Source organism: Boeremia exigua (genome assembly GCF_020726555.1).
Source record: "Boeremia exigua strain MPI-SDFR-AT-0100 chromosome Unknown C7974scaffold_14, whole genome shotgun sequence".
NCBI classification, from domain to species: domain Eukaryota; kingdom Fungi; phylum Ascomycota; class Dothideomycetes; order Pleosporales; family Didymellaceae; genus Boeremia; species Boeremia exigua.
The window spans coordinates 236,089-250,297 of record NW_025763531.1 but is presented as its reverse complement, the minus strand read 5'-3'; the positions used below and the strand labels follow the sequence as shown (position 1 = coordinate 250,297).

The 14,209-nt window shown below is 39.3% G+C and overlaps 2 protein-coding genes across 2 annotated transcripts; one reads left to right on the top strand and one right to left on the bottom strand.

Annotated features, from left to right (window-relative positions):
- Positions 1-277: 277 nt before the first annotated feature.
- On the bottom strand, positions 278-2,755 carry C7974DRAFT_444487 (P-loop containing nucleoside triphosphate hydrolase protein; the record flags this gene model as incomplete). Its single annotated transcript, XM_046145505.1, has 6 exons — positions 2,424-2,755; positions 2,185-2,366; positions 845-2,120; positions 695-781; positions 540-636; positions 278-399 (listed from the first exon to the last, which is right to left on the bottom strand). Exons 1-6 carry the CDS (start codon positions 2,700-2,702, stop codon positions 278-280), a joined length of 2,043 nt encoding a protein of 680 aa, XP_045991701.1. The 5' UTR covers positions 2,703-2,755.
- A 1,920-nt stretch (positions 2,756-4,675) lies between these two features.
- Positions 4,676-6,008, top strand: C7974DRAFT_405041 (uncharacterized protein). The gene is made up of 2 exons (XM_046143013.1): positions 4,676-5,613; positions 5,666-6,008. Exons 1-2 carry the CDS (start codon positions 5,163-5,165, stop codon positions 5,857-5,859), a joined length of 645 nt encoding a protein of 214 aa, XP_045991700.1. The 5' UTR covers positions 4,676-5,162; the 3' UTR covers positions 5,860-6,008.
- The last annotated feature ends 8,201 nt before the right edge of the window (positions 6,009-14,209 follow it).

The window sequence follows — 14,209 nt, the reverse complement described above, 5'->3', positions numbered from 1 at the left end:
AGTAGCCCTAATAATCTATTGGGACTAGTGAGTAATTTGTTTACTTAGTTGTGACGAATGCCATGTGACTCACCCCAAATCTAGCCTCCTGTGTTTTTGTGTATTTATTTGAGAACTCTTCGGAAGGGATAAGAATGCTTTGACGCTGAGTTCATAAAACACAAAGAGAGAGGAGTACGCCTTGCGTAGCTTGCAAGAATTACTCTACTCCTTTCTTTTTACCTTTTCCATGCTTTCTCTTGTAACTCTTCGGAGGGGAAAATGCTTCTTTTTCATCCTAAGAAAGAATACAGTCGTTGATGGAGGACGGGCTCTCCTTCGTTTCAAAGTTGTATGCTTCCACGAACACTACATCTTCTCCAGAGTTCATCGTGGATGTTGGAGAAAGCGCTGAAGCTGCTTATGGCTTGGAAGAAGGTTCCGAGATCAACTCTGGTCTAGCTTCTGGAGTCTGAGCTTCCATGAGTGGGACAGGACTGATTCCTGTTGTGCAATTGTGTGAGGCTTAGACAGGAGGCAACGTTGTAAGGTTTTCTTACCTCGAAGCCCTATGCTAATGATCCGGGTGCAGATCTGAGCACCGATTGTGAGAACCTCCAACTTGTTCTCGAGCTCGGTGCGAAGGATACGACTCGACTCGGTTTCACCATCAATTCTTTTCCACATCTCCCGCAGCTATCGAGACTATGCTCACAGGCCATAAGATCCCATGGAGCTTGGACATCATGTTAGATTCTACAGCCTCCACAGAGATATCGTCGACGAATCTTTGAAGAGCGATCTAATCTGGTCAGTCTTCTGCCAACGAATTCACTTTGCAGTGGTGAAAAGGCACTTGTCTTACCTTATAATACACCTCCATACAGTCTAAAGCTTTGGAGCAAGCTGGACGAGCAAGCATAGGCTGGGTGTACTCCTTCAGAGCCTTCAGTAAACCGCTGAAATCTGATACTTCGTGGTATTGACCCGAATCTAGACTGGTGATTTGGAAGAAGTCCTTGATGATTGAGGCAAACCCAGGCTTCATCTTCACACTACAAACCCCATCGACAATCTTAGTGAAAACGGGATTGTAGGTAATGGGGTGCTCGTGTTGATGCGCTGCCAAAAGCCCTGTGATTTTCTTCTTCAGGTCTTCCTCGAGCGAATGTAAGGATGGCTCGAACACAGTTTGGAAGAGCGGCTTTGAAGTTGTTCCATCAGCGATGTACGAAACGAATAGACGAAGAAAGTTCTTGACAGCTTGAGAGACTTCTCTCAGGTGCTGCTGAACTATGATTTCCCAAGGTTGCGACTGCTCAAACAATGCAGTGACGATCAGTGGGTTATAAGTACCGGGAAGATCGCGACCTCGAGTTCTCTCAATCAAATGCTCTATATGATCCATGAACTCGGCTCTACTGATTGTTGTCGTTTTCGCATCCGCGGCCTTCTTTGGTGAGTCGTCGGTGATATTGTAACGATGTCCTCTTCTCTCCATAGTGTTTGCGAAAGTTATGTTGAGCTTCTGTATAACAGCTCGTAGGCGTTTCTGATACCCAATGTCTGATCTGGGGTCTTTCAAAAAAGGATCGTTGTAGTATCCGTCCACGGCAGCTTTAGTTAAAGATTGACATCTTTCGCTCACTCGGAGCAGGTACATCAGTTGTTCTTCCGCAGTTGTACGGGGTTTGCCTAGCCTCTTCAACTCATCTTGACAAAGATTGAATTTGGTGTTGATCTCCGCTGCCAGGCTGGGAAGTTCGGTGGCGATCTGCGCAGGGAGTAATCTACTGAGCTGTTTCCTCAGAGTTCCAATACCCAGAATCGAATTAGGCATAGTTCTCCATATTCCTTCCAAGAAAAACTCCTTTTCTTTAGTGTCGCGAGTGAATGAAGACCACTTCCCAGTATCCAAGTCCAAGTTCCTCAGCACGTGCCATCCAAGACAGAAGACCACGTCCTGATTTCTGGTGAGAGATACAAACGTGCGCTCGGTAGGGGAGCCCGATACGCTAGTATCTGGCTTTGTAATGACGCCCAACGTACGTTCACCGTTTTTGTCATAATTACGAGCAAGTTCAAGCACAATCTGATTCGCGTAGTCGTTTTTCGCAGAAACGATCGCAAGAATGATGCTCCTTGGTTCTTCCATGTACGATTTGACGATTTCTTGGGCCATTCATTTCGATGTCATCAGCAAACTGTTGATTGGTTTCCGAATGCATGAGACCAGGCAAGTCGACTATCGTAAGTTGTGGTCGATCGGGACCAGAAACCTCGATTCGAAGTAGGTCTTTGGAGGATATCCTTCCAACAGTGGAGATGGCCATAGCTGCTTTGGCCTTTTTGATCAAGTCCGGCAATTCATTGAAGGTGTCAAGCCTCTCATGAAAAGATCACAGCGTATGGCTTTCGGAGTCGCCGTGAGAAGAATCTGGGACAATCCAAATGCTGACTGTTATTTCCGACCTATTACGGAGGACCAATTCTGTCAGAAAACGAGTGCATAGGTTGCTTTTAATGGGAAAAGATACACCCGAAATTGCCTCCAACACAGAACTCTTTCCGGCAGACTGATCGCCACACACAATAATTTGCGGCAAGGAAATATAGCTATCAATACCTTGTGATCTTAGGCCATCCACTGCATCCAGAAGCTCGAGTTGGTCCTCAGAACAAAGCTGGTTGAGAATATCGTTGTCGAGGGCTATCAATACCATCGTGAGTCTTGGTGGGAGAAACAGGCATCTGCTAGATGCGATAGGCAAAAGAGAGTGATACAATGCGCTGTACTATCGGTCGAGAAACAATTTATAGATCAATAGTGATATTCGTCTCGCGGATCCCCTCAAGGATGATGCTGTGTAACATTGCACCCAATGCATTCCAAAAGAAGCACATGGGGGAGCTATCCTAGAATTTAGGATTATGAGTCGCATATGTTGCACAATTCGCAGTGACGCAGACAGATTAGAGCTGGTATACCTGCTTCTGCACCGAACATTCTTTGCCTCTTGCTACGTCACAGGAAGACGCAAAGATACTCGCGCTCCTGCATTCCAACTAAAAAGAGTTCCCAACATCAAAACACCGTGCTAAAGCCCGCGAACAACGTCATCGACCTCGATCATGACTTCCCACCAGACATCGAAGCGCTTCTACCAACGGGACTTCGCGACATCCTCGACCGTTCGCGAAATTTTTCTCTCACGAAAGATATCGCGCAAGACGGCGGTACGAATGAAGAAACTGGATGTACAGTCTCGGCAGCAGGATGGATAAGTGTAGTCAATCAGATCGCACCTGTGTATCGAGGCGAGTGCTGCAAGCTGGCGATGAAGACTAGGTCTGAGCCAGAATACAGGACACATCTCTATGGTGACGTGGTCGGAACGCTCGCCAGGATTCATCACTGGCGCCGTATTCTCAGTGCAAATTGTAGTGGCAAGCTTTGGCTCACGTCGCTCAAGCCACTTAATCCAACTTCCGTACCGGCCTTGCCCGGGCCGCCCTTGTCCGCAAATGCAATGACTGCGAAATCTCAAGAACAAACACTGATAGGATCTCATCAAAGCTTGTTCGATTCCAACATCATTCAGGTTCGACCTGAAAATATCCCCTCCAAATCTAGTTCTCCGCCGGCGCCCGTGGACCAAGCGACCTATCATCCGCCAGCGATACCGACAGCACAATCATTTGCATCAAATACCTAATATGTCTGTCTGACACACATCATATATCTCCTACAAATCTTCCGTATGTGGCAGGTACTATATCACACCATGGATCGTTCACCGAAAGATCACTATGGCTTACCTCCGTTGCGCAAGGGCGAGCCGCCGCGTCGACCTACGGATGGGAAGAGCTAGCACGCTTAAAAATTTGAAACAGAACGGAGTATACACTGCGAAGTATAGTTGGGCAGGGAGAAAGAAACGTTGCGCGTGTGTTAGATGTGGGCTAGAAGAGTCGCGCCAGGAACCCTGGCTCAAGACAATAAGCACCCAAGGCGCTGAACAACATACAGACCCCTGGCATCAGCGAGAAGGTATCACTGCGCCCTCTACTTAACGAAAAAGCAGATCGTCACATACCGTTGATGCTCCAGGGACGGGACTGGCTTGAAACCATCGCTTTGCACGGCTCTGCACTCCCTTCTTAGAATCGTAACATTTCAGAAACACTTGGAAGCTAACATAAACACAGTAGTGTCGTTAGAATGGCAATATGAAATGCAAATGTGCGACGGGGCAAGAGGGAAAGTTGAGCGTTCGCAAAATGGGCGTGAAAGCTGGGATGAAAGAGGCGGTAAACTACAACAAAGTATCGCAAAGACGGCATGATAGTTTGCTAGGGATCGTTCTATCATCACCTGCTACATGTAGCTTTATAGCATTATCAACTCATTGGTTGGAACCATAACCAAAGTCAGGGGCGGAGCCAAAGAGGCTGCTTTACCAGTACCTATCAATATGTACACTTGCTGTACTCTGTCTATTTATTGACTCGAAAGACAGACATCAGTCAATACTGCTATTCACCGTTATCGAGGCATCTGCTATTGCTATTACCAGGCTGCATGTGCATGGAACAGGGGTCTTCAGCTCGCCTCGGCTCGGCCCGGCTGCGCCACTCGAGTCTGCGTTAATTAGAAGAACGGTCCAGCCGCTGAGGTTCTGCCCAACTTGGAGCATACCCCGCCACTAGTCATGACTCTCGATTAGCTTTCGGTGCTCAACTACGCGATTAGGTGTGCTGCGTTCATACAGTTGTCCAAATGGGGACGGTGGTGGTGCGTTAAGCACCTATTTTGGCATTGGGCATGCTCCAGTGGTGCATTCGCAGCTGAAGCAGTTCGTTCTTGTTGCAGAATCATGTGTGCAACTAGCATGTTCAGCTTCCAAGTTGTGCGCTTGGCCTGGGTGTCGATACGAAAAACAACCTAGACTCGGCTTCTCCGTGGGAGGGCAGAAGAGGTGGAAGTATTATCGAGTATAAAGTAGGCCGTGACGACCTACAGGAAACGATCAGAATCTACTAAACCAACAACATTTCCTTCTTGTACCCAGCATCGCTGCCCCCATTCAAAGCGTGTCTAAGCCAGCATCATTGTATGCAGAATTCCAGCCTTCATTGAACGTCCAGAAGTAACAATTGTAGCGCTCTACAAGAAATCAAAGATGCAAGCCCGCACAGAATTCGATTCCGCCATCGAGGATTCCTACCGACAGGACGTCCAAGGCGCAATCACCGTAATCGAAGCAGCGTCAGAAAACATCCCGCTCGTGTTCCGCCAAAACCAGGTGCCAGACGGCTCAAGAGTGGGCGACCACCAAATCGACGCAGCAGCCGAGCACATCGTCCGCTGGGATGTCCGAAGGCCAGCAGAGATTTTCAATAGAGGCTTCCGCCCGCAACTAAGTCGCGACATGAAGATTGATCGAATGTACAACTTCAGACGCTACCAGGGCGTCCCCACCGCTAACTCGGTCTTCGTCTCAACCGCACGCGCCTTCCACGACGACAAAGGTACGCCTACCATATGGAAGCCGGATAACTGGGACAAGGAGACCAGGTTCCGATACGTGATCAGCGGGTGCTACGGGGGAATCGACGTCAACGCGACGATAGGTGTGTGTTGCTCTACCGAGATTAGAACGCGCTGGCTAACCAGGGCTTATAGTGGAAAAGAACAACCACACTAGTGAGCACGAGATTACGTTTGTTGGTGGCATCAGGAGGAAGTTTATTCGTTATGCGGTCGAGATTCAGAACGGTGTGGAGACGAAGGTGTGGGAGAACGGTCATGCACTCGGTGCACCGGCTACTATTCCGTATCCGCGTGATATTCCTGTGGAGAGAATTACACCCATGTAGTTGCTGCTTGCCCTCACTTTTATGTTGCCTACATCTGAGCTCAGAGCTATGTCACTCCGCCGATTGTGTTTTGAAGGTCGACGAGATGCAAACGGGTCGGAAGTGATAGTCTTGCATTTTGCTCCTTTACAAATGCAGCGGTTTACTCAGTTGATGCCTTGCCCTCTGATCCTAAGACTGCTAAAACATTTGTCAATGTCAGCTTGTCCATGTATACGTTCTGGTTGGCATCAGATCCTTTGTTACATAAGCCAGCGAGCATGAAAGTTTGATAGTCAGATACTGGCGGAGGCCCAAGGAAGGAACTGCTGCAGATACGCGTGAATCGTAAGCTTATCATGGACTGGCTGCAGCGCTGCTGGAGCGCGACTGCTCCAATGCACTGCGTATGGTGATATGCGCGTCCTGCCCGCCACAGCCGCCGCTAAGACGCTCACCTTGTACTGTATGGGCGACGAGGGGAGAAAGAGAAGAGTATGTCGTGGGCGAATCTGCAAAGCGGAAGGGTGTTACAGTTTGATTGGGGCTAGGTGCGGGCAAGTGGACACTATGTCCAGCTCAATAATACCTAAACATTCTATCGAGTGAACGACAGCCCTTCGTCAGTTGGCTGCGAACTTGGGGGCCCAGGATGAGTCTTTGTCCCTGCGTCCAGACTGCTTCAGCTTCGGGCCATGCGCCATTGATCTGTGCGTATCCCAAGTCCTCAGTCCAAAGGGCGCCTTGGCACCAAACAAGAGCATGCATGTGCCTTCAACAAGTGTCTCGTTTTCGCTTATCCATGTTCGTGATGAGTTATTCTTCTAGACCATTACAGGTAGAAGACTACCTGAATGTTGCTGTCACTAGCGATAGTGCTGCGATGTCTCCGGAGATTGTCAGCAAAGCAGAGAAGACAAAGATGCAAAGCATTGAAGGCGGCATTGAGCTTGTTCAAAATGGATGCTATATCGCTGACACTCATTTCTAGGGCCTTCGCTCGATGTTCAGCTTTATCGACTGGAGAGCAAGTCTTGTGTCCCTATCGCCATCGCCCTTGCGATGGTGCTGATGGCGAGCCAAAGGCCAGTCTTCGACATTCGCAGCCGGGCCATCTTCCGTGCACGCACTTGGTGCACCATAGAAACGTACCACAAGGCCTCTGCTGCGGTTAGGCGACACCGACTTCGTCAAACCAGCCCATGCGCTTCTGCCGCGTACTATACTCCTCCCAACTGTCCCGCTCCCTACCAGACAGCGAGGTCAACACCGCTGCGCTCTCTGTACATCCGAAGCGCTTCAAGAGCAGTCGCGATAGCCTGGTTATTAAGCAAAAGCAGGCAGGAGCAGACACAAAGGCTGCTGTCGTGAAGCTGGTAGCAGGTAGATAATTGTGAATTGGGAGTGAGTAAACACGCAAGAACTTCAGCGTCCTCTATCTAAGACACGAACGCAAAAGTACTTCAGCGTTCTCGCAAGAGATTGCTTAATGTAGCCTTAGCAAAATAACAACCTGCTCTAACAGCACGCCTAATGCGTTTATATAGGACTCAAAAGCTATAACGTACATCACGGGCGAGCGGCGCACATGGGCGAACGGCGCACTTTTGCCAAGACTCTCCCCCATCATACCGTATTATGGCCTAAAACACCACAAATTAGCGCTGCATAAGACAAAACAAGCTGTAATATTACTTAGAGACCTCTTCTGCTCTATTCTTGCACGTTCGCGCGTTGTGCCTACCCTCTCTATACCTTCTACAGCGTTGTTAGGATGATTTACCTCCTTTAGCACGCACCTGCGTCTTCCTCTTCTTTCTATTACTACGTGCGCTAAACTCTAATAGAGCAGTCTGCTGCTAGCCCTCTTTAACTATAAGGCTTCCCTCTGTCTAGATATGCCTTCTTTTGCGCAATTTATATTCTATAGCAGCTGCTAGAGCTGCATAAAGCGTAGCGTTCTCCTATTATGCTAAAGCTAGCTTATGCGCAATAATTGCTGCCCCCTTTAAGACCTTCTTAAACGCTTTAACTATAGAGGTTAGTAAGCTGTCTATATGCCTCTAAATCTTCTTCTTTATAAGTATTAATTGCGACCTAAATTCTAGGGTATTGCTTAGGGTCTGCAACTGCTAGAGCAGGCTATTTTAGGGGAGTAGTAGTAATAGAGTGCGCAGCTTTATATTTAGAGCTAATATAACGCAATCTAGGGCAAATAGAGCTAATCTAGCCCCTTAGAACCCTCCTTAAATATTGCTAGAGGTAATAGCTCTATTATAAGCTGCTATAAAGTATAGAAGGAACTCCTACTTTATAATATAGTTAATCTAGTTATATATTAGCTAATTAACCTTATCTCTATACGCCTTCTTTAGAGGGCTAAAACAAGCTATATTAAGTAGCTGCAGGAGGTATAATAAGTGCGCAGGTATATATAGACCTATAATATTATTATCCTTATAGTATTGCTTAAATTCTATAGAGTTATAGCTCTTATAGCTATTAATAATTAGTAAATAGTAGGTGCTAATAGTATGCGTCTTTATATGCTTATTAAAGTGCTTTAACTAGTTAAAGCTAAGCTTATTAGTAGTCTAGCTATTCTTAGAGATAGTAATAATCTAATCCTAGGGCAGGTTATTATCTTTATACTAGTTAGACTAGTAGCAGTAGGCTTTAAAGATAATATAGGGTAGAATAGCCTACCCTATAGTATTAATGCCCTAGATAACTATTACCTACTTGCAATTGCCTAGCTAGACTACCTTTGCCTATCTATAGTTCTCTAAAGCTATAATAACTACTCTAGAGCTTATCTAGCCTATTATAAAGCCTATCTTATTAAAGTTATAAGTATTATTATTCTAAATACTATACTTAGCTTTAGTATTAGCTATAAGGTTAAACTAGCCCTATATAACCTTAGGATCCTTATAGAGGGCTTGCTTATAGTTATACTTATAATTAAAAACTACTTTAAGCTCCTCCTAACGTAAAATAAACGTGCTAGCCTAGTTTAAGCTAATAGGTGCTAAACTGCGCTCTTTCTATAGAGAATTAGTAATATTAGTTATATCTATAAGCTAGGGGGGTTATCCTTACTTAGCTAGCTTAAGTATATATATAATAATTACCTGCTTCTTGGTATTAGTTAGATTCTATAAATTAGCTATAGTATTAATATATAAAGGTTATCTAGCGTATCTTATATATAGTATTATTTTAGAGGTGCTATAGATAGCTGCAGCGCGTTATATAGAGAGGTCTAGGTCTTATTTAAGAGCTTAGATTATAAGCTATATCTAACGTTCTTTTAATATATTAAGCTATTATTATTATAGAGGCATTAGTAGAGGTTAGTATTTTAGTAGAGTTTTAGCAAAAGTGCGCTATTTGCCTATATGCGCTGCTTGCCTATAATATATATTAATGCAAAGTATTCTATATTCTTACTACTAATCTAGTTATAATCTAAGATATTATATAACTCTTAGATTATATATGCTAATAATCTATATTAGATAGTAAGGTTTATAGTATAAAAGTAAAAGTATAATATTCTATACTAATAATAGATAGAGCCTTAGTAAGCTAAGAATAAGAGCCTAGCCTAGGTAGAAATTAAAGTACTAGTAGAGATAAAAATAACTATTTACTATATATATAAGTATAAAAGTATAATATAGATATATAGCAAGCAGCGCAGTATACTAAGTAGTATACTTTTACTAAGACTATACTAAAATACTCTTTCTATACTAATGCCTCCCTAATAATAATAGTTTAACGCGTTAAAAGAGTGTTAGATATAGCTTGCGCTTTAAGCTCTTAAATAAGATATAGACCTCTTAGTATAACGCGCTGCAGCTATCTATAGCGCCTCTAAAACTATACTTTATATAAGACGTGTAGGACAACCTTTACGCATTAATACTATAGCTAACTTATATAATCTAACTAGCGCTAAGGAGCAGGTAATTATTATGCATATACTTAAGCTAGTTATATAAGGAGAGTCCCCTTAGCTTATAGTTATAGCTAATATAGCTAATTCTCTATAAAAAGAGTATAGTTTAGCCTCTATTAGCCTAAGGTAGGCTAGCAGGTTTGTTTTATGTTAGGAGAAGCTTAAAATAGTCTTTAATTATAAGTATAACTATAAGCAAGCCCTCTGCAAGGATTCTATAGTAATCTAGGGCTAGTTTAGCCTAGTAGCTAATATTAAAGCTAAGTATAGTATCCTAGATAATAATATATATAACTTTAATAAGATAGGCTTTATAATAGGCTAGATATCTACTAGAGTTATTATTATAGATATAGAGAAGCTAGGACAAGCAAAGCAGGTCTAGCTAAGCAACTAGGAGTAGGTAATAGTTATTAAGGGCATTAATGCTATAGGATAGGCTATTCTGCCCTATATTATCTTTAAAGCCTGCTAATACCTGTCTAACTAGTATAAGGATAATAATCTGCCCTAAGATTGGACTATTGCTATCTCTAAAAATAGCTAGACTACTAATAAGCTTAGCTTTAACTAGTTAAAGTACTTTAATAGGCATATAAAGATGCATACTATTAGCACCTACTATTTGCTAATTATTAATAGTTATAGGAGCTATAACTCTATAGAATTTAAGCAATACTATAAGGATTATAAGATTATAACCCTATATATGCCTGCGCACTTATTGCACCTCCTGTAGCTACTTAACATAGCTTATTTTAGCCCTCTAAAGAAGGTATATAGGGATAAGGTTAATAAGCTTATGCATAACTAGATTAACTATATTATAAAGTAGGAGTTCCTACTATGCTTTAAAGCAGCTTATAAGAAAGTAATTACCCCTAGTAATATCTAGGGAGAGTTCTAAGGCGCTAGATTAGTCCCTTTTAACCTAGAATAGGTTATATTAACCCTTAATATAAAGCTGCGGACTCTATTACTACTACTTCCCTTAAATAATAAGCCCTAGCAGTTATAAACTCTAAGCAATACCCTAGAATTTAAGTTGCAATTAACTCTAATTTAAGATAAGTATAAGAGGGAGCAGAGCAGCTTACCTACCTCTATTCTAAGCGCGCTTAAGCACTATATAAAGGGGGGAGCAATTCTATTATATAAGCTAGCTTTAGCGCAATAGGAGAATACTAAGCTTTATATAGCCCTAGCAGCTGCTATAGAATATAAATTATATAAAAGAAAGCAAATTTAAGAGGGAGGGTCCCTACTAGTTAAGGAAGGCTAATAGTTAGTAGCTCTAGCAGAGTTTAGGGCGCATAGTAATAGAAAGAAGAGGAAGAAGCAGGTGCGCGCTAAAGAAGGTAAACTATCCTAATAATGCTATAGATAGTATAGAGAGAGTAGGTATAACATGCAAATATATAAGAATGCTATAGAAGAGGTCTCTAAGTAATATTATATGCTATATAATACTATATAGGGCTAGATTATAGTATTTTAGGCTATAATAGGGTAAGTTTTAGTATAGTCTTAGTAAAAGTGCGCTACTTAGTATACTGCGCTGCTCGCTATATATCTATATTAATTATAGTATAAATACTTAAGTAATAGTATATAGCTATAAAAGATTTAAAGATAGCTATTCTATAGCTTTAGTTACTAAAGTATAAAATTATATAAAAAATACTATACTTCTAATAGATAAAAAATACTATATAGAGTAGAATTTATCTATTTTTTAGTATTTTTTACTTATTAAATATATAGTTTTTTTATCTATAATTATAGTATCTTATACTACTTATAATTTTATTAATTAAATATAAAAAATAAAAGTATACTATAAATTTCTAGATATAAGAATAAGTAAAGTTTAATTTCTATAATTAACTTTAAGTTTATATTTATTCTTAACTTAATATTAGTATATATATACTAGTTTTCTATATATTTTAAACTTTTATCTAGTAACTTAATATTAATAAGTAGTACTTAGTAATTTAGGTTTTAAAATTATAAGTTTACTTAGTTAGTAAATAACTATAATATAGATTATTACTAAGCTAGCTATATTACTAAACTAGCTACTTTCTCTTAGTATAACTAACTTTTACTCTAATATAATATGCCTTAATAATAATAACTTTAGAATACTACTAGAGAAGGTAGAGTTATCCTTGCTATCTAGTCCTTCTATACTAGTTAATTTTATAGTATATATAGTGCTACTAGAGTATTAAATATACCTTATTAGTAGGTCTCAAATGACCTTTATAATATTACCTTTTAACCTAATATATATGCTAATTACTAGAAACTTACTATATTAGAAGAGTAGATAATTATTTAGTATATACTTAACCTTAACTTATAAGGATTTATACCTTAGCTATATAAGGTAGTAGATATAGCTAATAAGATACTTAGTATATATAGTAAAGAGCCTATTAGCAAACTATAGGCTAGTAGGCTTATAATGCGTTTAGATAAGCTTAAAATAGCCTTTAATTAAGTAAAGGATAGATAGAGGATATGTTATAATCCTTTAAAGGAGTATAGTATAGTATAATAAGTAACTAACTAGTATCTATCTAGGTTATAGGGGCATAGCAAGTAGGACTTATAATTATAGTTATATAACTTGCTTATTAATAAGTAAGTATATAGACTACTACTTATTAATAAGTATAGTATAACTATGCTTATTAATAAGTACCCTTATTACCTCTTATTAGATATTTATTAGTTGCTTATTAATAAGTAAAGCTTAGCATTAGTATATAGCAAGTAGGAATATAACCCTTATAGTTTATATTTAACCTAAGTATTAATCTATAATATTAGATCTTAACTTAACCTTTAAGCTAGATAGTCTACTCTATACTACTTATTATTACCTCTTACCCTTAAGATAGATAGATTATATCTATACTCTTTAGTATAAGACCCCTTTTAGTTTCCCTAATATTATTTATCTCTAAGAACTAATTAAATAGTGCTTATAAGCTTTGCTTAAAATATAACTTTAATATTTTAAATACTCTTAAGATATCTACTACCTTAGGAAATTAAGCTACCCCTAGCTTATTAAATAATATAGATATAACTAATAATAGTAATACCTATATAAGTAATATTAGAGTTAATAAACTTAACCTCTACTATAGCAAATATAGTAAGCTTAAAAATTAGCTTATATAATAGGACCTATTCTTTATATTCTAAGGCAAGCGCGTTAAAGAGAAGAAAAGGGTTATGCTTACTAGTAGCTATATATATAGTATAGTATTTAAATAGATTAAGCCCTTTATATAATAATATAACTTAGGTAATACCCTAGATAAAGTAAATATCTATATAAAGGACTTTAATACTTTTAAGGAATAAATTAAACCTATATTTAGTATATTTAATAAAGTCTCTAGTGCTAGATATAAGATTTAATATATTAAATAAACTAAGTTAGCTACTAACTATGCTATAGAGTTTTAGTAACTTGCTATGCATACTAACTAGGATAATACTATACTTTTAACTATATTTAGATAAGGACTTAAGCTAAAGATTAAGAAAGAGCTAATACGCACTAGCACTAGCACTAATACCTTTACTAAACTAGTTAACACTATAATTAATATTAATATTAAGCTATATAAGCTATAGCTAGAATTATAAGATAACCCCTAAGTATAGGTTACTAATCCTATACTATATACCTTTAGGAACTAATAGAAAAACAACATTTAATAAGGATAGTATAGAGAATGCTACTAGTTTAATATATTATAATAAGTCTATACTAGAACTAGTATAGGATACTATAGCACTAAGGCTATAGACCTTTCTAACATTAATAAAGGGCCTAAACAGTAGAATATTAAGAATAAGGGTAGTTCTAGAGCTAATAAGCCTCTAATAACTTATTATAGCTATAGCAAAATAGGCTACTTTGCTAGAGACTATTATAGTAAGAATAAGGTTATATAATAGCTTAATAGATTATCTAGTAAAAGAGTTAGCTTTACTAATGCTAGTAATTAGGAAATAATTACTAATAATATAGGACGTATTATAGAAGACCTAGAGACTAAATCTAGGATAGATAATAAATATTTTAAACCTAATAAGGACTAGCAAAGTATCTAAAGCAGAGTACTTATACTAGACTCTACTAGTAGATAGAATAAATCTACCTAATTTTAAAGCTATTGCAACTAGATACTCTAGGTTATAGACTAGTAACTAGAGGCTAAGCACTAGGCTAATATAGCATAATATATTAGTAATAAACGCATAATATATAATAAGGAAGAAAGTATAGAATAATATACATAGAATAATAATATACTTAATATTATAGTTAATAAACCTAAAGTAGCTTATAATTAGTTATAGAAGTTACTATAG